Source organism: Mus pahari, chromosome 1 (genome assembly GCF_900095145.1).
Source record: "Mus pahari chromosome 1, PAHARI_EIJ_v1.1, whole genome shotgun sequence".
Taxonomy (NCBI): domain Eukaryota; kingdom Metazoa; phylum Chordata; class Mammalia; order Rodentia; family Muridae; genus Mus; species Mus pahari.
In genome coordinates this window covers 38,637,023-38,663,276 of record NC_034590.1, presented here as the reverse complement: position 1 = coordinate 38,663,276, position 26,254 = coordinate 38,637,023, and the positions used below count along the sequence as shown (strand labels likewise).

Below are 26,254 nucleotides of genomic sequence, written 5' to 3'. Positions count from 1 at the left end.
GTCGGGCATGCTGTGAGGGAGACAGAATACAGACAGCAGCGTTAGGACAGTCAGGTGATAACAATTCTCGATTAATAATGAATGCTTTGCAAGACTTCAGCTCTCTCCTTGTAGTGTCTGCCAGACTGAAAGGGTGTATTGTACACAGGAGCTCTTGGGTTTTGCTTTTAAATTGTTTGTTTGGGTTTGGGTTTTGGTTTTTAGTCTCATTGTGCATCCCTGACTGGTCTGGAACTGACTGTGTAAAGCAGGCTGGCCTTAAACTTTCAGAGATCCACCTACTTCTGCTTCCAAAGTGCCGGGATTAGAGCAGTGTGCCTGAGCTCTTAGCCGTTCAGGGCTATTACAGAGACCGATGAGGGCAGCCAACATGGAGCAAACCTCAACGCTCTTTCCAGGATTCGACTGGTTTTCTTAGACAACACTCCCTGTGTCGTTATGAATCTTTGTCTAATTGTAAAAATGTTGACTCCGAATATTCCTGCTAGTCTTTTTACTAGCATACTAAAATTCTAGCATACTAGAATTTCAGAGGTCCTTACTTACAACATTTTTGTAACCTCCTCAATGTCCTGGGGGGTGGGGGGAATGTGTGTGCATATGCTTGTGTGTACGTTCATGTGGGTGCACAAGTGTGTCTGAGTGTGCATGCACATGACTGTCAAGGTCAGATAAACATCCCAGGTGTGGTTCCTCAAGAGCCACCCACCTTGGTTTTTGGGACAGGCTCTCTTATTGACCTGGGGTTCACAGCCCAAGAATCTGCCAGTCTTTGCCTCCCCAGCTCTGGGCTTACATGGATGTGTAATTATACAATCATGTGTGACATTTTTATGATTGAACTCAGGTCCCCATACCAAAGCATAACCACTGTACTCCCCGACCTGTCTCTCAGCCTTTCCCTCTGTGGTTTTTAGTTTGCATCAGTCTAATGATTGATGATATTGATTAACTTTTCATGTGCTTACTCTTTATTTGTGCATTTTCTTTGACTCAACTCTTTTGCTTGTTTAAAAAAATGTGCTTATTTATTTACTATTGAGTTACACAGTTTGTCTTATACTCTGAATTTTAATTCTTCAAGACAGACAGTATACACACATTTTCTCCCAGTCTGTGGCTTATCCATTTGACTTTTGTCCTCAAAAATAATTATAGATATTTTTGACATATAAAATAGATTATTTTAAAATATGTAACTTTTTAAAATATATAACTCAGTGGCTTTCCATTTCTCTTCAAAGTAGCCTAAGCAATTATTAATTTGTTTTCCATCTTTATATCTTAACTTTTTCTAGATATTTATAAATTAAATAGAGTAATATATAATTTTTCATATAGATGATATATAATTATTCATATTATCTTCTTTCACTGAGTATGATGTCAGAGCATGTGCTGACAGGAAGTCTGCTCCTTCCTCTTGCTGAGTGACAGCCTGCAGCATAGGCACATAGTGTCCTTTAAAAGCAAACATTTTAGATCTTTCCCAAGAGAAATGAAAGCACACATCCAGCCATGTTCCCACACTCAGATGCACACAGTGTTTTTACTCACAATGGACATACAATGTAAATAACACAGGCGTCCATCAAATAGTTCAAATACACTTGTATGATATATAAATATGTGGGAAGATTAGTCAGTATTAAGAGGAAAATGTTAATATATATGCATTATATGTGAAAAAAATCTCAAATACTTGTTAAATGAAACACATATACACAGTGCTACAACCTGTAATTTGGGTTATAAATAATTCTAAAAAATATAAAGTTAAAATGATAGAAAGCAAATGTATTAGCAATGATAATAAATAGAAAAGGGTAAATGGGCCTGTCCACATTGATTGACATTCATATCATAATCATGGAGATGGTGATGTGACTCTTTACATCAATCTTTTGATGTACTACATGAAATTAAACCTTCAATTAAGCTGAGTTGTAAAAATACAAGTGTGTGACACTAGGTATGTGGCCCAAGCTGCAGCCTCAGCTACCTGTAGGCTGAAGGGGTGGGTCACTGGAGCTGTGTGCTCAATGCCCAGCTACCTGTAGGCTGAAGGGGTGGATCCCTGGGGCTGTGTGCTCAGTGCCCAGCTACCTGTAGGCTGAAGGGGTGGATCCCTGGGGCTGTGTGCTCAGTGCCCAGCTACCCGTAGGCTGAAGGGGTGGGTCACTGGGGCTGTGTGCTCAGTGCCCAGCTGGACAAGGGGTGGATTCCTGGGGCTGTGTGCTCAGTGCCCAGCTGGACAAGGGGTAGATCCCTGGGGCTGTGTGCTCAGTGCCCAGCTGGACAAGGGGTGGATCCCTGGGGCTGTGTGCTCAGTGCCCAGCTACCTGTAGGCTGAAGGGGTGGATCCCTGGGGCTGTGTGCTCAATGCCCAGCTGGACAACAGAGATGCGCAACCTCAAAGGGCCACGAATGAAAACAAAATACTCAGCCGGGCCTGGTGGCACAGGCCTTTAATCCCAGCACTCGGGAGGCAGAGGCAGGCGGATTTCTGAGTTCGAGGCCAGCCTGGTCTACCAAGTGAGTTCCAGGACAGCCAGAGCTATACAGAGAAACCCTGTCTCGAAAAACCAAAAAAAAAAAAAGAAAACAAAATACTCAAATGAGGGCCTGAGGAGATGATTCATTGGATAAAGCACGTGCCATGTCACGTGAAGACCAAAGTCTGGATCCCCAGAACCCAGGTAAATGTCCAGTGAGCCTGGTGGCCTGCTTGCCTGTGACCCCAGTGCTCAGAGGCTGAGACACAACAGGAGCAGATCAACACAGAGGAGGAAAATGTTTGCTTGGGTCTTTTTTTTAAGCTTACAGGTCAGTTGCTGACCACAGTGGGCCCTCTAACACCAATTAACTATCCAGAAATACCCCAGGCATGCTCACAGGCCGTTCCCAGAGCAAGCGAGAGACATATAGTCAAGCTCTGGGTTCAACTGAGAGACTCTGCCTTAGTTAATAAAGTAGAAATCAATTTAGACTGACATCAGCCTCAGGCCTCTATAGGTGAGTGCACATATCTGCACACACATGTGCACACAGACACCCCCCCCCCACACACACACACACAGTTCAGTGTATCTCCGTTAGTAGGGCACTCGCCTAGCCTGCCTCTAACATCAGCTGTTGGGAGACAGAAGTAGAAGGCTCATAACTTTAAGATCACCCTCTGCGAAATAACCATTGTGGCCAGCCTGTGCTACATGAAACCCAGTCTCAAGAGCACCCCCAAACAAATCAAAAGGACCAATCTCGACAGGAGGGGGAATAAATAAATAAATAATAAATAAACAAGTAAACAAAATCCTTTCTCGAGTTCTGTAACTTCTGCCAGGTTTTGTCCATTCTAGTACTTCAAAAAGTTTCTGATTAACTAAAATCTAGAAGCTTTGTTATGAATGATCAGATGATCAACCCCTTATTTTATGTTTTAAATACAGAAGTTAAGTAAAAGTTTCATAAGGTAATGTGATTCAAAAGGAAAAAGCATTCCGACTCCTAGACAGACTAAATTCTTCTGGAGAAAGTCCATGACACTCAGAGACATAAAAAGGAAGTAGCTTGCACCGCGTGAACGGAGGGCAAAGCAGAGAGACGTTCTGCTGCTGACTGTTTTCAAGAAAGGAGGGGATTAGGTCTCAGTGTCATATCAATTATGCAAGCAACAATGCAGGCACAGAGTATGAGGATGAGGATTCCAAAGTCACACGAATGAAGACAGGCCGACATCATCAAACTTTCTGCTCTAATGTATAGCTGGCGTTTGTGTGAGGCCATTTCAATCCATTTTCGTGAGTTAACAGTGGATAATCTTTTCTCCACTCCTGAAAACTACTGAAGATTGGTTTCTCAGGACTCTACGAGATGGTGAGGAAGGGGAGAAGCTGGGACCTTCTCTGGGTACAAAGGCACGAGAGAAGTGGTGTGGCTTTGCTCCGTGGGCCTCGGGGGCTACCCTCTACCCTCTGTGGCACTGGCCTATACTCCGTATCTTCAGGGGCTAAACTCTTGTCCTCCAGGGACTGTCCAGTTCTCATGTGTTGAACTCTGAGTAGGACTCTTTAAAACCATAATTCAAAGACATTAAAGAATTTATAGAAGGTAAACCAGCAAGAAACGACTTGTCTTAACCTAAATAAATGAATAAATACATAACCAGTTTGACAGTATCAAATGTATAAGATCTGTGAAGGCAATCCAGAAGGTTCACACTTACAGGAAACTTTCTAAGCTATCTCTTGATTCCCAGGAGATATTTGCTTACTCTTCCATTATCAGAAGCATTGTACTGTGAGATTCAAAAAAATGTCTGTATAACCAGAAAAACAAAACAAAACAAAACAAAAAACCAAAAAACCCCAAAAAACAAGCAGCCCCTCACTCAAGTCAACAGTGTTGAACCTGATGTCATGGCACGTGTGTCTGAGTACTACCACTGAGCAACGAGGATTAACCTCTTGTTTTCTCACCTGCAAATTACTTAGGGTTTTTGTACCATCTAAACTGTACTTACAAATACTTTTGTAAGAAATAGAAAATATGTTATTTAGGGTAAAAGTGGTTTAATTTATAACAACTAACATAGAATCCCAAGGAAAATATAAACTTTTATCTTAATTTATGAAGTATGATCTCTCTGCCATGTCGAATATTCTTTTGATCTCAGTGAAAGAAATATACTTCTGTAGCATCGCAGACTTGAAATAACTGAGCTGGAGAGATGGCTCAGTGTTAAGGGCTCTGGCTGCTCTTTCAGAGGACCCGTGTTCAAATCCCAACACCTACAGGGTGACCCTCAACCATCTGTAACTTCATTACCAAGGGATCAAACACCGACTTCTGACTTTTTCAGGCACTGCACACATGTGACACACAGACATACCTGTAGGCAAAACTCCCATACACATAAAAATAAATAAAAGAGAGACTAGAAAGAACTCAAGATGCATTGTTGAGAATTAACTTGATAAGGAGTTAGACGTTAATGACATAGACATAGAAACTTGGTCTGTGATGCTCTGGCAACCAAAAGGATAGCCTGTCTCACTGGCTGAGTAGATACTGGAAACAACAGCTGCCCATGGTTAACTGTTAACGGGAAGGGCAGGAGCTAGAGAGATGGCTCTGTGGTTAAGGGCGCTGTGGCTCTGCCATAGAATCTGAATTCAGTCCCCAGCATCTACTTAGTGCAGGTCACAAGTTCCTATAATTCTAGCTCCATGGGTGTCCAATGCTGCCTTTTAGCTTCTACAGACACTGAGATACATGTATCATAAAGAGGTACATGTAAATAAAAATAAACACTTCTAAGGGAAGGAAAAAGGCATCATAAATAGGTACACAGTAATAAGTAAAAAATGCTTTTTAGAGGGAAGGACTTTTCAAGTGCACTGAGCCACAGCTCAGGGGCAGACCAGGGGTCTCATCTTCATGAGAACAACAGTCCATTTTTGAGCCAAGTGAAGCTGCTGGGTTTTGGTGAGGCCATGAAACAGTCTGGTCAACCAGACTGTCCAGGTGAGGCCTCTTGCAGATGGTTATAGACAGGTGGTTTGTGCTGCATTTGATCTTGGACTACTTGATCTGGCCTGTCTTAAGTCTCTCCAGCTCTTGCCATTCAAACTTTTTCTGCTTCAAATGAACTAATATGCTCACAGCAGAGTCCACTGCAGAAACTACACATGAGCATTTTCTTCCTGTTGACAGAACACTAATACAGTTTTATTGCAGGGTTGAATAGACTATACAGTATATAGAAATATCTACACAAATTAAATCAAGAAACATGTTTATTATTTTCTGAGAAAGCAAATTAACACTGTTTTCTGATTTCCTTATGCTTGGAAAGACAGGACAACTAACTATACAACTTAAAAATAAGCTATGCGCCGGGCATGGTGGCGCACGCTTTTAATCCCAGCACTTGGGAGGCAGAGGCAGGTGGATTTCTGAGTTCAAGGCCAGGCTGGTCTACAGAGTGAGTTCCAGGACATCCAGGGCTATACAGAGAAACCCTGTCTCGAAAAACTAAAAATAGTTTTTTTCTAGTACTGTCACAATTTGCTATTAGAAGTGCTAATTGTACAAATCAGTGCAATTCACTGTGATATTCCCATGCATGCCCACATCGTGCGCTCATCATAGCTGTCTCCCCACATTCAGCCTGTCTCGGCTTTGTTTGATTTTTTACTGTAAGAGTAAAGCATGCAAAAAAAAAAAAAAAAAAAAAAAAAAAAAAAAAAAAAAAAAAAAAAAAAAAAAAAAAAAAAAAAAAAGAAAAGAAAAGGCTGGAGAGATGGCTCGGCAGTTAAGAGCACCGACTGCTCTTCTGAAGGTCCTGAGTTCAAATCCCAGTAACCACATGGTGGCTCACAACAATCCATAATGAGATCTGATGCCCTCTTCTGGGGTGTCTGAAGACAGCTACAGTGTACTTACATATAATAAATAAATAAATAAATCTTAAAAAAAAAAGAATAGAGTAAAGCATGCAACGATACTCACACCTCTAATTCTTCCTCTCCTGTGCACTCTGAACAAGAGACTCACTAAGGACAAAGTCTGGGACTTCACCGTTATAGAGTCGGCAACGGCAGGGATGGGAAGGGAAACACATAAGCACCACTTACTTTTCAAAGAAGTACCTGACGACCATTAAGAGGAGGGCATATGGAATTGTGATGTACAAGTGGGAAGCTTTCACGAAGACAAGCCCGTCACGATCTTCCATGTCTGACCACTTTATGGTCGGAGGAAGCCAGAGTCTCTCCGACCAGAACCATTTTCTAAACGTCTGAAACATTCTAGACAATGAAGAAAAGGATATGTTAGACTCGTATACTCAGCACTTGGAACTGGGATATTGTGGAATGCTGTCCTTGAAACCACCTACAGCAGTGTCTGAAAATAAAAGTGAGAGACTAGCTCTCGTGGTCTTCCACTGCATTTAACAAGGAAGCTGCCCCCAGCGCCCCAGGTGCTGAGGCTATGGGATGGAAAACCCAAGCTTAACATGCTCCTCTTCATAGTTTGGGACTCACACATGTGGCTATTTCAGATATTTATTTTCCTCATATGACTCATGATATAAAAATAATGTAATGGGCTCACAACGTCCAAGTATCCAAAAATCAAGCCCCTGAAAGTTTCAATGTGCAGATAAAACTTCACAAGCAGTCTAAGACATTTCCCGGGCGATGAAGAACAAGGAGCTAACATGATGTCACATCAGTAATCTTTTTATTTGTATTGTTCTGGGGTAGTGGGGATTGAGCTTAGACCTTCACTCATCTTAGGCCCGGATTCTACAGTGAGATTCATACCTGTCCCCCTTTTCATTCTGAAGCCAGTTGTCACTAAATTGCATAGACTAGCCTTGTACCCATTTTGTATCTCAGGCAGGCTTCCAACCTGTGATCCTTCTGCTCCAGCTTCTTAGTTGCTAGGATTACATATCTTCGCCATTGGGCATGGCACCTGTTAATAATTATATTTATGCAGACTCTCTTATCTGTGAAGTACTGTGTTAGATGTGGAATACACAGAAGTTAATAAATAAGGTTCCCATATTGAGAACCAAATAGATTTGTAGGTGAGGCAAGCCTATTTAAAATGAGTAATTTTGATACATATTTTTTAGGCACCAAAAATTAATTCTAATTAATTCAAATTCTAATGTGTTAGTTTTGTATCATCATCATCATCATCATCATCATCATGTTATTATCCTTAGAAGCTCATTTTTCTCTATTGAGAGACAGAAACAGGGTGGCTCAAGATAGGAGGGGAGATGGGAAGGAACTGGGAGGAGTAGAGAGAGTAGAAACCATAAGCAGAATATATTATGTGGGGAAAAAAAATCTATTTTCAATAAAAGGAAATAAAGAATCCTAACTAAAACATAAAAATAAAATGAAGAATAAAAACACAAGGTGCTGTGAGGCAGGGTGGACATTGGGCCCAGCAGAGATGTGTCCAGGAAAGATGGCCAGCAGCGAGTGGAGGTGACCTGCGGAAGATGGAAGAGCAGGAGCGGCAGCTGATCCTGTTGCTTCCCTTTGTTGACCCAACAACCAGCTCAGAAGTGTCTTTGAGCACAGAGAGGTGGGTGGGGATTGAGGATGTAGGTAAATATTTGGGTCAATCTACAATTCTTACAGATTTTAGAAATCAATGCAAGCTAAAGCCTTTTACCAATCCTGGGTTCATCATTCAAATCAGAACTAGGTATGAATGTAAGGACAAATGTATCTTTTGAGGAGTTTGCCTCTGCAGATTTGTGGCATTATTGCCTCTGACAATAATTAAAATACCAGGGCTGGGAGCTGATAGCAATGCAGTGAGTTAGGGTCCCCTCCCCTGGGAGCTGATAGCAATGCAGTGAGTTAGGGTCCCCTCCCCTGGGAGCTGATANTGATAGCAATGCAGTGAGTTAGGGTCCCCTCCCCTGGGAGCTGATAGCAATGCAGTGAGTTAGGGTCCCCTCCCCTGGGAGCTGATAGCAATGCAATGAGTTAGGGGCCCCCTCCCCTGGGAGCTGATAGCAATGCAATGAGTTAGGGGCCCCCTCCCCTGCTAGTATTGTTTAATAATTATTACATAAAATAAGTTGCTCACTCCTAAAACACAACTCAGAGAAACATGGATTTTTCTGCCTTGGAAAAAAATACAGCTTTTCGATCAGCTTATAAATTCTACAGGAGTAAATCCTTAGCATTAGATGCCAGCAGAGCTTCAGATTTGCTAGAAACAATAGTCAGTTTAATGCCTGGCCACTCCAAGTAAAGACAGCCAACAAAAGAAACAACTTAACAGAAGACAGAGAGGAAGCAGAAGAAAACACCAGACTCCAGAAAGTGTAGCTCACACTTAGAAATAAAGCTCAGTCACTCCATACTATGTGCTCTTTCCCTGGGCAATGCTATCAAACATCCACGATGGAAGATTCGGGGGTCTCAGAGCCCTTTGTTCATACAAAACTCAAGAAGAACTCAAAACGAAGCACAGATCTAAATGTTATACAACAGAGCCAAAGCCATAGGACTCCCATAAATATGATAATGGAGTGAACCTCGGTGACCTTGTCTCAGACCAGGCCTTCTGAGGTGACAGGCAGAGCAGAAACGACAAGAGCAGAGGTGGATCAACAGGGATCAGAGGGAAAGACTCTGTACCTCAGTGGGACCCAAAGGACAGAGGAAAGTCTGAAAGTGTGTCTCATAAGGGAAATGTTCCAAATATGCGTAGAATACTTACAACCCACTAATAGCAAGGCAAATAGCTCATCTTTAGAATGTATCCGAATAAACATTTCACCTGAGACACACACATGGCCAGTAAAGTAAGCACAAGAGGAGATGCTCTACAGTATCAACCATGAAAGAGACACAAGCTCAAACTGTCACTTCCCATCACCGAGTGTGGTAACAAAGCCTAACAAACACTGACAGGACCCAGAGATGTCAGAGCCCCAGACACTGCTCTTGAGAGTTTACAATATCTGCTCCTAGATAGCAAGAAAGTTCAAAGGATTCTCTCACAGAGTGGATGACTCCTAAAAGCTTACCTTAAGTAAAAAGCCAGACACAAATGGCATGGCCTATCTGAGCTCATGGCTATGATACATTCAGAATAAACAGCTCCATGGAGACAGAGAGTAGGTTAGAGATTGTCTTAGTTAGGGTTTCCATTGCTGTGAAGACACAGCCGACCACAGTAACTCTTAGAAAGGAAAACATTTAATTTTGGCTGGATTAAAATTCAGTGGATCAGTCCATTACCATCATGGCAGGAAGCATGGCAGCATGTAGGCAGGCATGGTGCTGGAGAAGGAGCTGAGAGTTCTACATCTTGATCCACAGGCAGCAGAAAGAGACTGTGGACCACACCGAGCACAGCTTGAGTATATATGAGACCTCAAAGTCCGCCTCCACAGCAACACACATCCTCTAACAAAACCACACCTACTCCAACAAGGCCACACACACTCCAACAAGGCCACACACACTCCAACAAGGCCACACACACTCCAACAAGGCCATGCCTCTTAATGGTGCCACTCCCTATGGGCCAAGCATCGAAACACAAGAGTCTATGAGGGGCATATCTATTCAAACTGCCACTGCTATACCTTGGGGCTGTGGACGTGGAGGGGGGTATTACTGGCTTGAGAGGATGGGAGGTGACTTCTAAGGGAGGGGCATGGCATTTCTCTGGGACTAATGAAGCATTAAAAATCTGTGTTACTAAACAACAAATATACTGAAAAGGGTTTAAGTGTGCACTTAAAAGAATAATGTAATATGTGAATTATATGTTAAGAACAAAAGAGTAAGATAACCTCAAAGAAAAAGATTTCAAATTCAAGACCAATCTAAACTGTATAGTTGGAGCCTGCCACAAAACAATTAACAAAAGCAAGCTGTCCTGAAGAAGTGTCTCAATCAGACGACAGCCCCTCAGGTATGAAACCATCTACCAGATCTCCACATGCTGACACGGAGCTCCAGGCTCGGGCCTTAACAATCCAGTTTCTTTTCAGTCAACCTTCCCATCTTCTTTTGTTTTCTCTCAAGATATGTGTGGTGTGTACGTGCATACTTTGTGTATCAAGCGAGTGAGGGAGAGAGACAGAGACAGAGAGAGAGAGGGAGAAGGAGAGGGGTCAGGAGAGAGATATTAAGAGACATAGGAATCTTCTGGCTTTTAGCCAGACACAATTCCCATTCACCTGGTCCCTTGGTAAAGCCCATAAGGGTACAGCCTGCATTATCTGTTAACACAATTTGGGCAGCTTTCAGAGAAACAACATTGCCTCTCTCTGACCCTAGAGCACTGGCACCAGTACCCAGCCCCCACAGAAAACATGAAAGGTCACACCCACACATGGCAGTAATATTCTCAGAACGGGAGCTGGTGGGACACCTCTGTCCATTAGCATCTCAGAGGTCCTGGTCTGAGAGCAGCTTACCGAGATCCACCCCACTATCATATTCTATATGCAGGCGTCCCCCATCCAGGGCAGCAGCAGCCAGTGCTGTCCTGAAGTGGCAGACAGTATCCTGCACAGGCGGCTGCAGCACAGAACACACAGTTGCTGTTTCTCAGTTCCATGACCTGTGTCCTGGTTCCCATGTCATCCAAATCTGGTTCACCAGCCTTCCTTCAGGAAAGGCCAATAATCTCCAATAATGGTTTTTTGTTTGTTTGTTTTGTTTTGTTTTTTAAAGAAAGGAGAAGGAGACCTTAAAAAATTCACAATAGTGATTCTGTCACTTAGGGCTCCTGACTGTGATCCATTAACTTTTTAGTAAATTTAATGTAGTGGTTCTGAGAAACTCGCTGATTCCCATGCTATGATCTTATACTTGTTCGGCTTAGCTCTAGGCATTGTGGCAGTTTGAGAAAAAAAAAAAAAAAGAAAAAAAAAAGAACCTGTTTAAGCAGGTCCTGTCTACTCTCAGATTGTCAAACTCTGAGGCAAGACTACGGCTTGAGCTCATGAGTTCAAGGTCAGCCTGTGCAACACAACAGAACTCGTCTCAATATACAAAGACAAATGAAGAAACCCATGGGACCACTCTCCACCATCCATGTCTGTCTGGGATTATGGAAGCAGGCACATGGCTTTGCTACTTGGTCACTCTAAGTTCCTCTTTGCCTGGACAGCCATCGAGGTTATAGCTGGATGGGGTCTCTAGAAAGAGAACCAGCAAGGACATGTCTACAGTCCGTGCAGAACTTCCCGAATAGACCCTCAGGAGCTGTGAGCCACTTACTGAAGCTACAATGTATTTTGAACAAGAGGAGTGATAATACAGCCCGAGTGATGTTTAAGTTAATTACCGACAAGCAACTTCAGTTTTACTAACTGTAAAACAATCCTCACGATTTGGGTCTAGGGTCAGGTAAACATGTCTGTCTACATTACTGATTTGTGTTTTCTTTGGAATTAACTCTGCACACCCAGCCCCAAGGAACTGGTTATGCCTTTAAAACAAAGCACAAAGGAAATCATTAGCAGCTCTTTGCTCCCTGTGAACAGTCCTGAGACTATCCGCTGTGGATTCTCTCAAAGCATCGAAGTCATGACTGCTTCAGGTAAACAAGCAAGACCTGCCTCTGACACAAACACCTAACCCTCAAGGAAGTTCACTGTGACTGTGACTATTAATGTGTGGACACACACATGGATACACACTCACAGACACATACACTACATACACATTCATATATACACTATAGACACACACACACACCCCACGTCTCCTGCAGAGTCTCCTGGAGCTAAGATGCTTGTAGGATTTCCCTGGATGATGAAAGCTTTGCTTACTTCTCCAGTGACCCTGTGCCTGCCCTGACCCGTTCTGGGATCCTGTGACAGTGAGTGGTCTTGCTCTCTCATACTTGAGTGAAAAGGGAGGTCTCTGTAGCTTTAGAACTCATGCATGCTTCTGTCTGGACTGTTCTTCCCACAAGTCTTGCTTCCACTCATCTGCTCTGTCGCATCTCCCCTATGTTTCTGGAAGGCCTCCGTCTAAAATTTCTGGGACCCTGCTGTCCCAAAGCTAGATAAAGCAAGGACTCCTGAGAAATGCTACAATTGATGCCTGCTTCTGCCAATCCGCAACTCATGTCCAATTTGTAACTACCTATTTCTACACTGATTGGATTTCTGAGTCGAATTGCCTTCCTATATTCCAAGACCCACAAGAGCAGGGATAACTTTCTAGCGACTCAAGCAAATGGCCAACATTTATCAGGGGAGGTAGAATAATAGAGTGGCAACTCTTGAGGACTTTGAGCCAGTGGGACCCCAGCCTGGCCACAGAACTGACCATGGTACACTAGCCACGAGCCTCTGAACAACAAACTGATCTCAGTTTCCCCACCTATGAAATGGACATCTTATAGTTCTGGCTGACTTAAATGTTTAAATTTTGTTACTGTTGACCCAATATTATGATTATTTTATAATTGGTTTATTTAAGGGTTCAAACAATCTTCCTTTATTGCTTCATCTGAGAAAACTCAGGCAGCTAGTATTTTCCTACACATTCAGTTCCCTACCTAACTAATGGGGGCTACTAAGATTATCCACTTCACATTAATATTTTCAAAAGACACTAATCTTTAAAACCTTTAGAAAAACAGAAAATGTGGTACATTTACACAATGGAGTACTACTCAGCCATTAAGAACAATGACTTCATGAAATTCTTAGGCAAATGGATGGAACTAGAAAATATCATCCTGAGCAAGGTAACCCAATCATAAAAGAACACATATGGTATGCACTCACTGATAAGTGGATATTAGCCCAAAAGCTTGGAATACCCAAAAATACAATTCATAGACCACATGAAGCTCAAGAAAGAAGACCAAAGTGTGGATGCTTCAGTCCTTCTTAGAAGGGGGAACAAAATACTCATGGGAGGAAATGGGGAGACAAAGTGTAGAGCAGAGACTGAAGGAAAGGCCATCCAGAGACTGCCCCACCTGGGGATCCATCCCATATACAGTCACCAAACCCAGACACTATTGTGGATGCCAAAAAGTACTTACTGACAGAAGTCTGATGTAGCTGTCTCCTGCGAGGCTCTGTCAGAGTCTGACAAATACAGCGGTGGATGCTGGCAGCCAACCATTGAACTGATCATGGGGTCCCCAACGGAGGAGTTAAGAGAAAGGACTGAAGAAGCTGAAGGGGTTTGCAACCCCATAGGAAGAACAACAATATCAACCACCCAGACCCCCCAGAGATCCCAGGGACTAAACCACCAACCAAAGGGTACATATTGAGGGACCCATGGCTCTAGCCGCATACATAGCAGAGGATGGCATCAATGGGAGGGGAGGCCCTAGGTCCTATGAAGGCTCGATGCCTCAGTATAGGGGAATGCCAGGGCATGGAGGTGGGAGTGGGTATGTGGGGGAATACCCTCATAGAAGCAGGGAGAGGGGGATGAGATAGGGGGTACGGTGGGGCAGGGCAGAAAATGGGATGGAAATGTAAATAAAATGTCTAATTAAAGGAAAGAAAAAAAACCTAATGGTTGACTTGAATGTTGATTACCTACGTAATAATTCGTCATATACCTTTACACACATAGACTTAATAACTACTGCAATCTTGTGTCGTAACAATTTTAGGGAAAATCTAAAGTGTGTTTCCTTGCTGACCCGGATGACCACGTCCTGAGATCGACCTACAAACCGACAATTGAAGTCAGAACAAAACAGGAGCCGAAGTTCCTGCGGGCACTTTGCCCAAGCACACCTCCTGAGGGATGTCCTCCTGCCTGCTTGGATATTCCGGCTCATCCCTGCCCCATCATTAACTAACCAGATACAGGCACAACCCACTCAGGTCTGAGAGAGACAGATGAGCTTTAGACTGGTAGCAGGGATAGAAATCCGCACAGAAACAGGCACAGTGGAACCAGATGTGGGCAAAGCCAAGTTCCAGAGAGCAAAGAGCAGTCTGGGATGTAAATATCACAACTCAAAGAAAGGATCCGAGAAGGTCCCACGCGGCTGGTCATTCTGCCTTTGAAGGCAGAACTCCATTAACCGCTTTTTCTTGTCTTTTCTCTTGTTAACTCCTGGAGGCTAAGATGTAAATTAGTACCTGAGCAACTAGACAATGGTGTCAGGACAATAAGACAGTTCAGTCTGAATCACATCAGCACTTTCTTTCCCACACTCTGTCCCTCTCCAGCAGGTCCTCCCTTGCAGGTCCTCCTCCCTTGCAGGTCCTCCCTTGCAGTAGCCATGAGTCACATGCACTCCACAGATCACAGTATTATTAGTCTCCAGCGCAAGAGACTGGGTCCAGGTCTGGTAAAGAAAGGAGCAAGGAACCTGCTGCCCATGACTCACAAAGGACCAACAGTGACTCACCTGGCTCTGCCTCCATTTTCTAACCTGAAATACTCCCCATCTACTTAGGGTCTTGTCCCCAAAGATCCCTGTGAGTGCCCCTCAAGGGTGTTTCTCTTCTCTGTTGTCAGAGAAGGAACTCAGGCAGTAGGGCCACCATCTAAGAGGCAAGTTGGTAACTGTTGCCAAAATGACACATCACCTCGAACTCACAGTCTTTCTTTTAGGGAGCCTACAAATCAAAGAGATTTACATTTTAAATGTGGACATCCCCTGCCCCAGGGGAAATATAGCTTGAGGGGCAGTCCTGTCACTGAGCCAACATGGGCTTCCCGGATCTCTGAACTCTCATTTGCTCACCAGCTAATGGGCTAATCCTCCGCTTGCAGTCCTTATGCAGGACTGCGGGCGATTGCCTCTGCAGACCTGGACACACTGAGGCGCTGGGTGAATGTCACCTGGGTGGATGTTACCTTACTGACAGATGGCTGTTCTAACCTACTGGATGTGAGGAAGAGTCAGCTGTACGTTTAGTTACATACTAAGATTAGACATATGTTTAACAAGATTCTCACAGGCTGGACAAATGGATAACTGACTTTACATTTTTCTTACAGTAAGGGAAGCCTACAGAATGGGTATCAGCTGTGGTAAGCCAAAAGTCTGGCTTCAAGTCCTGGAGAGATTACATGTCACAGTGTAATACATTTGCAAATACTCCTGTCAGTGGACTTACAGGGAGCTGGGGTGCCCAGACCTCTGTACCCTAGCACACTGGAGCAGATTGTAAGGTCAGGGCATAATAAAGGAACCAAGGTTGTAGAAACTTGACTGCTATCTCTACTAGCTATATAACCTAGCATAAGTGACATGCCCTAAGCTTTAACTGAGTCACCTGTAAGATGTGTGCAGTAGTGTCTCTTTTGTAAGATGCAGGGTGGGATTAAATGAGGCCATCTGTCTAAATCACTTAGTGAGATGCTTGCCACGCTGCATCCTTGGGGGTCCAGCTCAGTACTAAGTAGTACCTGATTGCGTGTAATAAGTGCTCAGTAAACCGTAGGTAGCAGTACTGTGGCCTCTCCCACCTCTCCTTGACAATGGCACTGTGTCCTTCCAATCCACAAAGACCAGCCAACATCTGTGGTCTCCAGAGTAGCCAGATCTGTCTGTGTTCAGGCCAACCATAGCAGGTCTTGCTGGGTGACAACTTTTTGAATGAGTTGACAGCCACATGCTGTCAGTGCAAGAAGACTTTTTATATCAAGGACATTGTCTTGGGCAGTGTCACCAAATGGACCCTTTTCTAAACCAGAAGGAGACCTAGGGGGAGAATGTGGAAGCACACCTTGATCAGGTGGGACGTGGAAACATCTGTCATCAGACCCAGATACACAGGAAGCTGAGTCACTTTCAGGGACTGGATTGCTAAGGCCCTCGGATGAAGTAAGTCCCAGTTTTGATATTTTAAAATATGGGCTTATGCAATACTTAAAGGCAGGGTTTCCTGCTGTACAGCCTACTGTTCCTGCAGAGTTAAGGGCCCCGTGGAAAGGACCAAGATGGCAGATGCTAATTACCTTTGGGTGAGGGTGATGTGTTGGGTGTGAACTCAAGGGGGAGGAGGGCAAGGAAAAGAGAGTGGGTGCAATCACAGAGCCTCAGCTGCTCCCTCCTTGGTCTGCTAAATCATTAGAGAAGTTAAAGAATGAAAACCTCTGTTGTTATTCTGACCCTAATCTCTGGCCCTGGGCTTCTGCTGGGACAGCTATTATCCTTTCCTGTATCAGGCTGAGGAACTGCTATTTGCCTGCTTGTCTCCTTTGGTCAGGCAGCTACTGCCTCAGTCAGTGGCCCCAGCCATTGGACATTCTTTGCCAACTGGAAGTAAGCCAGTATGGTTGGAAAGAGCCCCTCTTCCTGGTCTAGTTTTAATGCAAAAATCAACTTGGGGAAGAGAAAAGTGTAATGCTCTGCTTTCCAGAAGGTGCGGGCAGGAGGGGCAGAACATACATCTTAGGGTGATCTAAAAAGCTTGGAATCTGTATAGATGATATGTTTCATTGCTCAATACACTTGGACAAGGTCAAGTCTGTTGCTTTAAATTTAAAGAGACTCTGCTTACAAAGGTGCATGAGACACCAGTCAGTGGTGTTACACGCCTTTAATCCAGGCAAATTTCATAATTCCAGGCCAGCCTGGTCTAAAACATGAGTTCCAGGACAGCCAGGGCTACACAGAGAAAGAAACCCTGTCTCAAAAAACAAAACAAAAAACAAAAACGATACATGGGAGAAGACAAAAATACCTGGTTATTCTGTTTAAGAACAATCTACTACTTAGAAATAAACGTTTCTCCAGGTTGCCAGAATTTCCATATATACATGTATTTTTAAAAGGGAATCCTTTAACTTTATCAACATGCATTTATATAATTACTGTTTTATCTTTCTGGGGTCTGCCTTACTAATGAAAGTCAGCTGGTATGAATGGTAGACAATGCTGAGCTGACAAAGAGGGGTCCCAGCTCAGCACGCCTTGCACTTACCCAGGCCCCTTCCCCAGTGGGATGCTCTCATTACCACCCCACCCCCCACCCCATGCAATACTGATTTGGCATCTAGATGGCCCTGTGTTTTTTCTTCACCATTTATTGTTTTGGACTGAGGGTACATAGCTCATAGAGAACACATGCTTAGCATGTGCAAGGACCTTGGTTTCATCCCCAGCATTCAAAAGAATAAACTAAAAGTGCTTCTTTAAACAAACTCTTGAGGTTGGAGATGTGGCTCGGGTTTAAGAGTACTTGCTCTCATAGAGAAACACAGTTCTAGTCTCAGCACCCACACCAGATAGTACACAACTAGCAGTGGATCCAATACCCTTTTCTGGCCTCGGTGGATAGGGACACACACACCAACACACACACACATACACACACACACACACACACACACACATACACACACACACACACACACACACACGGGTATACGCACAAGTAAAAATAAATAAACTTGAATTATTCTTGAATTATGTTTCTGCCAGAATATAAAGTTGGCAAAAGTGAAGCTACAAATTACTACTGTGAGCTCTGCTGAGAAGGGGCCTGTGTGAGATCTTTCTAGGTCTTGTCTCCCTTCCCAGAGTGACATCACCTCATACTCCCAGGGAAGAGAAGTAGAGCGGAGTGTGCACACACACTGGGTACCAAGCAGGAAATGGCAGTTGGGAAGCAGCATAGGGATGGGCTGAAGGATTTAAGCTGGTGTTGGTGCTCTGGCCTTGGGCCTGATTAGGTGTCGGCAACTCCAAAGTCTCAGAAACTCTGGACATACAAGATTTATCTGTTCAGGCTGTGCTCTGAATCCTCGGACTTTCTGACAGTCCAGCTAAACTGGCACTTCCCAGAGAAAGCTCCTACTAGCTCACCAGGAAGTCCACATGCACCCTGGGGCTCACCTGTGCCCCCTAGACCCTCTCACCAGCATCTACCTCCTCACCATTTACCCTCGGTTCCACCAGAAAGCAGGCAGGGGAAACAGCAGTTTCAGCAGGCAGTGGGCTAGGTGCAGCCCCCTTCTGTCTGCATTCTTTAGTGCCCTCTGAGGGTTGTCCTTGGACTGTGGGAGGTGAGATCAAGCCCGAGTTTCTGGGATAGAAGGCAGAGGAGAAAGTACAAGGCATGATTCAGCTGTCCACTGCCATCCAAACCAGTTTTACAGCTGAGACTCTCAAACAATTAACAAACCGCCTTTCTACAGACTAGAGAAGACCATTAAATGGTAACATGTACAACACATCGCAGGTACCAGTTCTCCACAGCGCCCAAGCACTGCAACCTCCAGTAATCATTATTCCTACCATGAAGGAGAAAACGCAGCTCAGCGAGCAGAAGGGACTTGACTCAGAACGCTGAGTCAAATTGATTAGGCACTAAGGGTCTAGATGTCACCTCTTTGTGAATGACCTCATTTTGCTTTTCATCAAACTGATCTGCATCGCTTTACACTGCATAAAGGATTTTTGTTTTTGCTTTTGTTTGGTCGTCTGGTTTTCTGGTTTTGTTTTGTTTTGCTCTTTGACAGCATCTCACTATGTAACCCAGAAACTCATAGCCCTCCTGCTTTAAGCTCTCTCGTGCTGGGATTCCAGGCATGCATCATCACGGCCAATGCGAAAGAGCAGGTTTTTATTGCCACTTTTTATGACTTTTGAAGTAAGTGGTTTTGAACAATCTTGACGTGTTAAACACTGAAAGTCAGAAGAAGCCTTCTAAGCACACACAGCCCTTCCTGCCCTGGGTACATGAAGTTATCATGGAATACTGACATCAGTTCTGGGGTGGGGCGGGGGCTCATAGCAGTCAAGCATCTACTCAACATTGCTCTTCAGGAAAGGCCTACAGAACCTCACAGACCATTAGAGTGTAGTTGCATGACCCAAATATCCCTTCTTTTGAGGCTGTGAAAAGCAATGCTAATATAATCAACTTTTGAGCCACAGATATAACTTCCCAAGATTACATCCAAATAGACACAACAGGGGCGAAATAAAAATGCAAATGACTATAATTACCTTGAGGGTATATGATAACATTCTATCAAGGCAGTGTGTATGTGTGTGTGATACATATGTATGTGTGCATATTTTAGATGCCCTGTTTAAATTCACACCCCATAGAAGCAGAAAAGGAGAAATGTAATATGTTATGCAAAGATAAGCATAAGCTGCCTTCCAGCTTTAAAATGTTAAGTCAGAGTTCCAAACTGATTTGATGTGAGCCAACATTTAAGACTTGAGAATTTTCTCAGAAACCCAGAATTGCAGGTTTATTTGAAAAGTTAGATCTGGCAATAGACATTTGGAGTGACAGGCCTTAAGTAGGGCACCCTTTCATAAGCCGGTGTGCTGCTGATTCGATACCTGCATGGTTTCCCAAAACATTTAAGACCACGGAACCTTACACTGTTGGGATTTCTCACTGTGGACTACGCCTTCAAAGTTGGGATGACTTAAGTAACAGGGTCTTGCAAACCCAGGTACAACAGTGAGTGTTTGCTCATAGTAGTGGGCTTTCAAAGATGGGTTCTCAGCCTTGACTCTACATGTCAATTGCAGGCAGACATTTCAGAACTATGCTTTTCTCTAATCTAGACCAATTAGACCAGGGTTTCTGGCTGTGTAGTCCCAGTATCAGCTGGGTAAGTTCTGTGAAACACTCAGAGATAGTAGTGTTGCCAGCATCCGGTGGGTCCCTCTGTGCCCTGTCCTATGCTACTCCTTTGTCCTCATCTATCCCCTCCCAACTACCTCAGCTTAAGGCTGCCTGTGCTGAGCTTGCTGACAGTAGAATCAATCACCCTGAGACTATAGCTTGGAGTCTGGATTCTTCACTCAACCTTGAGGACTGAGCTGTCCCCATGTCACCAGGTGTAATAGTCAGCCCATTTTTCACTGGTGTTCCCTACTTCTTTTGTGACTTTACTGTCAACTGTCCTCCCACTCTATAATTGGTGCAAATTTGTACTGTCCTAGGTTGGTATTACTACAATTAATAACAGTATCTACAAATGTTCTTGGATATTTCTTTAGCTATTCATACATAGACATGCATAGGACTTGTACCTTATAGCAGAATTGCTAGGGCCCAAATTGTTTTGCATGTTGATGTTCAATAGATTTGTCTAAACAAAAAATGTATCCAAAGGTGTCAATTATACTGCCATTGGAGCATCTCGGAGCTCAGGCAGCACTCCAAGGGACTTACAGATGAAAGACTTCCTGCTGGGTGTACAGGACTATGGTGTGGTTCATTTTCAGTACCCAGTAGCTGACAGTGCTAAGAGTGCCCAAGTTCCCAGCCATGAGGCTGTCCTGTCCACTGTCCTTCTGTCCTTCTAAGCACCTATTTGGATCTCTTGCTCATTTCTTTATTGTGTTGGGCTTTCAGAACTGATTTGTTTAAGGGGAGGTCAGTATGAGTGAAGCTGTCACAATGCAGTCTAGTAGTTTGTGTGCTGACTGAAAAGCAGTCGAAAGGTTTTCACTTGTTTGCATGTCTTGGGCATGGGTCTGGTTAGCTGTAGAGAAGGCACAGGCCTCCTTGGGCATGGGTCTGCTAGTTGTACAGAAGGCACAGGCCCCCTTTCCTTCTGCACCTTGGCTTCTCCTCTCAGTGGCCTGCCTCAGGAGCCCAAGCTTCTTTATTCTAATATACCCTACTCTATAGTTTTTTAAAATCATGTAATTTTATATCTCATATAAGAAGCCACTGCCCATGCCAAGGTCATAAGCAAATTCTACTTTTGTCATAGAGAGCAATGCTGTTCAGTAAAAGATAAAAATGGAAGTTACACGTGGTTTTACCTATTTTTAAAAAGTGAAGTAAGCTGAAATTTAACATTTTGTATAACCCAATACATCAAAAATATTATCATTTCAATGTGCAACCAATATAAAATTATCAGTAAAATCCTTTATACTTTTATCCATTCATTATTATTTGCCTTTACTAGTAGTATGAGTATGTCCTGTGTGTGTGTGTGTGTGTGTGTGTGTGTGTNTGTGTGTGTGTGTGTGTGTGTGTGTGTGTGTGTGTGTGTGTGTGTGTGTAAGATCTGTTTGTGGCACATCTGTGGATGTTTTCTCTACAGCGAGTTTATAAAATCTGCTTTGTGCTTTTTTTTTTTTTACATTTAAGCAACATCTTTATTAGGCTAGCCTCGTTGTCAGATCAATGTAGGTCTAGAAGTTATTCTGCCACATCTTGACCAATATATAGAATCTGAATACACTTTGTGGCAGCAATCTTTCTTTCCACATGGATATTCAAACTCCTAATTTGCTCTGGTACTAAGATCATAGATCATGAGTACCAGTTTCCGCAGATTTCCCTGTGATCACCAGGCCACTCAATTAGTATGCTACACCCCTTCTTTAAAGGTCCCCAGTTGATTTCTTGCTCACATCCATTGTTAGGAACCATTTCCATGCTGAGCAACTTTATAAAGTGGAAAGGAAGGTGACAGTTAAAATGAGTGTATCAAGTGTCTTTGTGTGTGTGTGTGTGTGTGTGTGTGTGTGTGTGTGTGTGTAGGAGCAGTGGTTAACTAAAGTGAAAAAGTATTTCTAACTCTCAATAACAGAAAGTGATTGTGATCGAGTATCCTATGCAACAAACATCTGCCTGTTGAGCTTTCAGTCATCATTTTGGGGGAGCTACAATGTTTTGTTCTCCCAGAGTTCAGAGACCCAAATTCCACTGGAAGCAGATTGTTCCTGGAAAGCATCCAGGTTAAGCCAGTTGTAGTTAATGGAACAGGAGGAGCTCATTAGGAGACCCTAGAACTTTGACCCAAAGTAGAACATGGCAAGGATCCTGTACCGCACACAACATTACAGATGAGCATAATTTAAGTTTTCTTTGCATCAGCATATTTTATGTTTTTATAGCTTTATTCCCAGGTCAAACAAAAAAACAAACTTTGAAGAGAAGAAATTGAAGCCAATTTAGATATCAAGCTTGAGTAATCTTCATTATTGAAATAAAAAAAAAAAAACTGCTCTGGAATTTTTTGCTTGAATCTTGAAATGATTAGTTTACTGTTAGCCTTTGTCAGGCTCAATCTAATCAACAAGTTTTTATCGACTGTCCAATAAAATAAGCCTGACAAAGGAATCAAAATAAGACAAATGAGCTTTGTTCCAGCAGACAAGGACACTGCGGAGAAATAGATGATTTATCACAGGAATGCACCTCATAAAATGCTTCATTTTAGAATGTGGATGTGGATGCAGTAAGTAATTATCTCACATCCCCAAGTATAATAATAGTTGATCTTTTCAAATAACCTAAATGGCCCTGCTTGTGAATAGTATATTGTTTCCATCAATGAGGAAATGAGCATGTCTTTAGGATTCATTTTCTAATGGTACACATCTATACAAGTTATGCTTGTGTGTACCAATATTGTGCACAGAAATTTGAGGATTTGGGTTTAAAAATCTCTGCTGGTGGTAGTGATTTGTTTGTTTGTTTATTCTAATTCCTAGATTTCAGCAGGCCAAGGGAGGAAGATTTACAATAAATACCAGGGCTGGGCCACATAGTGAGGTCAAGGTCAACCTTAGATACCTGGTGAGTCCACCTCGGAAAGGGTCTCTCTCTCTCTCTCTCTCTCTCTCTCTCTCTCTCTCTCTCTCTCTCTCTCTCTCTTTGTGTGTGTGTGTGTGTCTGTCTGTCTGTCTGTCTGTCTGCCTGTGTGTATATAATTCAGAAGATAGGTACATAGCTCAGAGGCAAAAGCACATGTACCAGGCCTTGAGTTTGTGCTTATTGTCGAAAAAAAAAAAAATGGGGGAAAAGGGAAGCGAAGATCGAATGACTTTAGGGAGCAGTAAAAGCAATGCCTCCCTCCCATTAAGTGGGAATTACTACTCACACACCAGCACAGAGCCCAGTCCATAGACACTCCAGCAGTAAAGCCAGTGAAAAGATGAAAACCAAGGGCTGCCAGAGCAAACCCAAACCCCTCCGCTTTATATCTGAGAAGCATGTAGGTCCAGACAAAACCACTTTCTCATGCTAAGGAAAGGTAAAATTTGTTTGACAGTCACCCAAGTCCCGTTCTGGTCTTCCCCAGCTGTATTATACTCAGCACTGGACTTTCACGGGCTTTCAGGTGTGATAGAAAACTCTGGCGGATACACCCTGGCCAGTGAGGCTGCCATAAGCAGAAAGCCCCCTGGGGAACTCTGGCTGTTAGAGTTCTGTGTGAGATCATGGAGTCTTAGTTTCTCCACTCCCTTGCTAGTTGAGAGTTTTCTCTGTAAGCGTCCTTTACTTACTTTAATTAGGTTTTTGTTTTGTTTAAGATGACACAATTTAAAATTTCAGCTCTGAGGGCAAAAGCCTTAAGGTGATGTGTATAGCAGGGCAGGAAAATGATAACGGACGGGATGGTTGTGCTGGCTTTAAGGAAAGAAGCCCCGCTCTTAGGCAAGCCTTGGTTCATGTGGTCTTGGCTAGCCTGTCTAGAGCCTCACAACAATCTCTAGGCTTATCTAGATGCCTGAAGTGAATTAAACCACCCACTTGGGCTGTGTGAGGGCAGTGTGGAAGGTACATACAGTGTGGAGGGTTTTCAAGGAGAATGGAGAATAGCAGAGTGGTGGGCTGCAAGGACATTTCTCTCTATTCCTCGTTGCGTCTTTTTGTCATGATGCCTAATGCAGCTCCTCAGGATGCAGAGTTAGGATCAGAGTGCCAAAAGTCTCATTCTTTAAAACATATTACATTCTGTCGCTCATGTGTGTGCATGTGTGTGTGTGTGTGTGTGTGTGTATGTGTGTTACACACTCACACACACACACACCCCTGTGCATCTGTGGGGGATCACATGACAAATTGCAGGAGTCTCCTCTCTCTTTCTACCATGTGGGTCTCTAGGGCAAACTCAGATGGTCACAGCGTGGCAGCAGATGCCTTTCCTGGCCATCTTGCTGGACCCAAATTCCTGTTCTCTATGTGTACTGATCCACCCAAATAAATTTGAATCCAGCCTCCTTGCTTGTGAATGTCTCAATCACTCTTGTCTACAGTTCATCTTTGTTCATATGTATTATATGTATGTATGTATATGTATGTATGTATGTATGTATGTATGTATGTATGTATGTATGTATTATACGGGTTGATTGCTTCACATTGCCTCCATTGGCTACACTGGGGAATTTTGGGGGAGTCTAAGGCTGGTGTGTGGGAGTACAGGCACCCTCTTGCCACGTGTCTGCCTGTTTCTAGTAGCACCTCTGCAATGGCTTTAGGAAAATTTACATCAGAAATCTGTGTGTGTGTGTGTGTGTGTGTGTGTGTGTGTGTGTGTGTGTTAGGTATGTGTATAAAAACATCTCTCTCCTGGTCTGTCACTTTGCAATGATGAACATAGCAAACCGACATGTAGAAGACAGACCTTCTATTTCTGCTTCTCCCTGGGTTTTACTGTGCTCTGGGAGGTTGCAGAATCCAACATTCACTTAGGCACTATCTTTCTTTAATGCAGTCTCAAGGATGGATCAGTTCCACCAAGGAGGATTTCAGTAACCATACAGTAACATTCAAAAAGTCCCTGTAATACCAAAACGCAGCCTGCCTGGACAGTCAGCTTCATGAGGGTGGGGTTTGTCCACCTGGTCACTGCCCATCCTTTGGGCCCTGAACACACTGAAAGCGCTCACAGATAACCACCACATGGAGACTTAGGTACTATTTATCAAGAGCCACTATTGCCATATCATGGGGCAGGTACTTACCGTCTTGCCTTTCTAGTCATCGTGACACCCAGCCTGACATGACAGGCATTGAAACAGTGGGTTTACAGATGAGGAAATCACTGCCTGAGGAATTTCATTGGCCTAGCCAGGCCACGGGGAGCAGGAAACAGTGACTCACATTCAAATCTTTCTGGTCTATGTTCGGTCCAGCACACCACACCTTCACCCCAATCTATAACAAACTATAGCTTGATTTTGAGTTGTTTTTTTTTTTTTTTAATAAGGTACCAAGTTGGAATGTTTGGCTCTAAGACTGCAATATCCCCAGTAACTGAGAAATGAAATAACATGAAATCAGAAGGGTTTCTTCACAGCAAAGAGAACTATCAGTCTAAGGAGCAGGGATTCTAAAGGGCCGGAGCAAATCTTTGCAAGCTATATTTATGACATTGCTACTGTTTAGAATACATAAAGAACTGCAAAAATCAAATACCACAGAACAGGCCAACTGATAAATGCATTACAGCATTAAGCAAAGAGTTCTTCAGAGAAGAACTAAAATGGCCAATAATAAATATTTCTTGGAGGTAATCCTAATCCTAACCCTAATCCATCAGGGAATGAAAATTAAAATTACTTTGGGATTCCATCTTATGGAGGCCGGCATGGTTACCTCAGGGAAGACGAATGACAACACATGCCAGAGAGTACTGGGAAAGAGAAACTCTTACGGTTGGTACAACTGTGACCTGGTGCAGCACTATGGAAACCAGAGTGAAGCTTTCTCAGAAAGCTAACGTTAGAGCTACCGTACGAGACAGCCCCACTCTCCTGGGCCTTGACCTGAAGACCCACCACACAGACAGTTTGCACATTGACTGCTCTATCCACCACAGCCAGGACATGCAAGCAGCCATGATTCCACAATATGTGGATGAATAACAAAATATGATACACACAGACAACAGAGTTAGCTGTAAATGAAAAATGAAAGTGCATGCCTTTAATCCCAGCACTCGGGAGGCAGAGGCAGGCGGATTTCTGAGTTCGAGGCCAGCCTGGTCTACAAAGTGAGTTCTAGGACAGCCAG

General features: G+C 43.4%; 1 protein-coding gene across 1 annotated transcript in view; it reads right to left on the bottom strand.

Moving 5' to 3' along the window:
- Cers3 (ceramide synthase 3) overlaps positions 1-26,254 on the bottom strand; it is a 120,442-nt gene that overhangs the window by 91,241 nt on the left and 2,947 nt on the right. Inside the window, exon 2 of the mRNA XM_021215301.1 lies at positions 6,639-6,812. Coding sequence (XP_021070960.1) covers positions 6,639-6,812 — 174 coding nt within the window. The remainder of the gene's footprint in view (positions 1-6,638; positions 6,813-26,254) is intronic.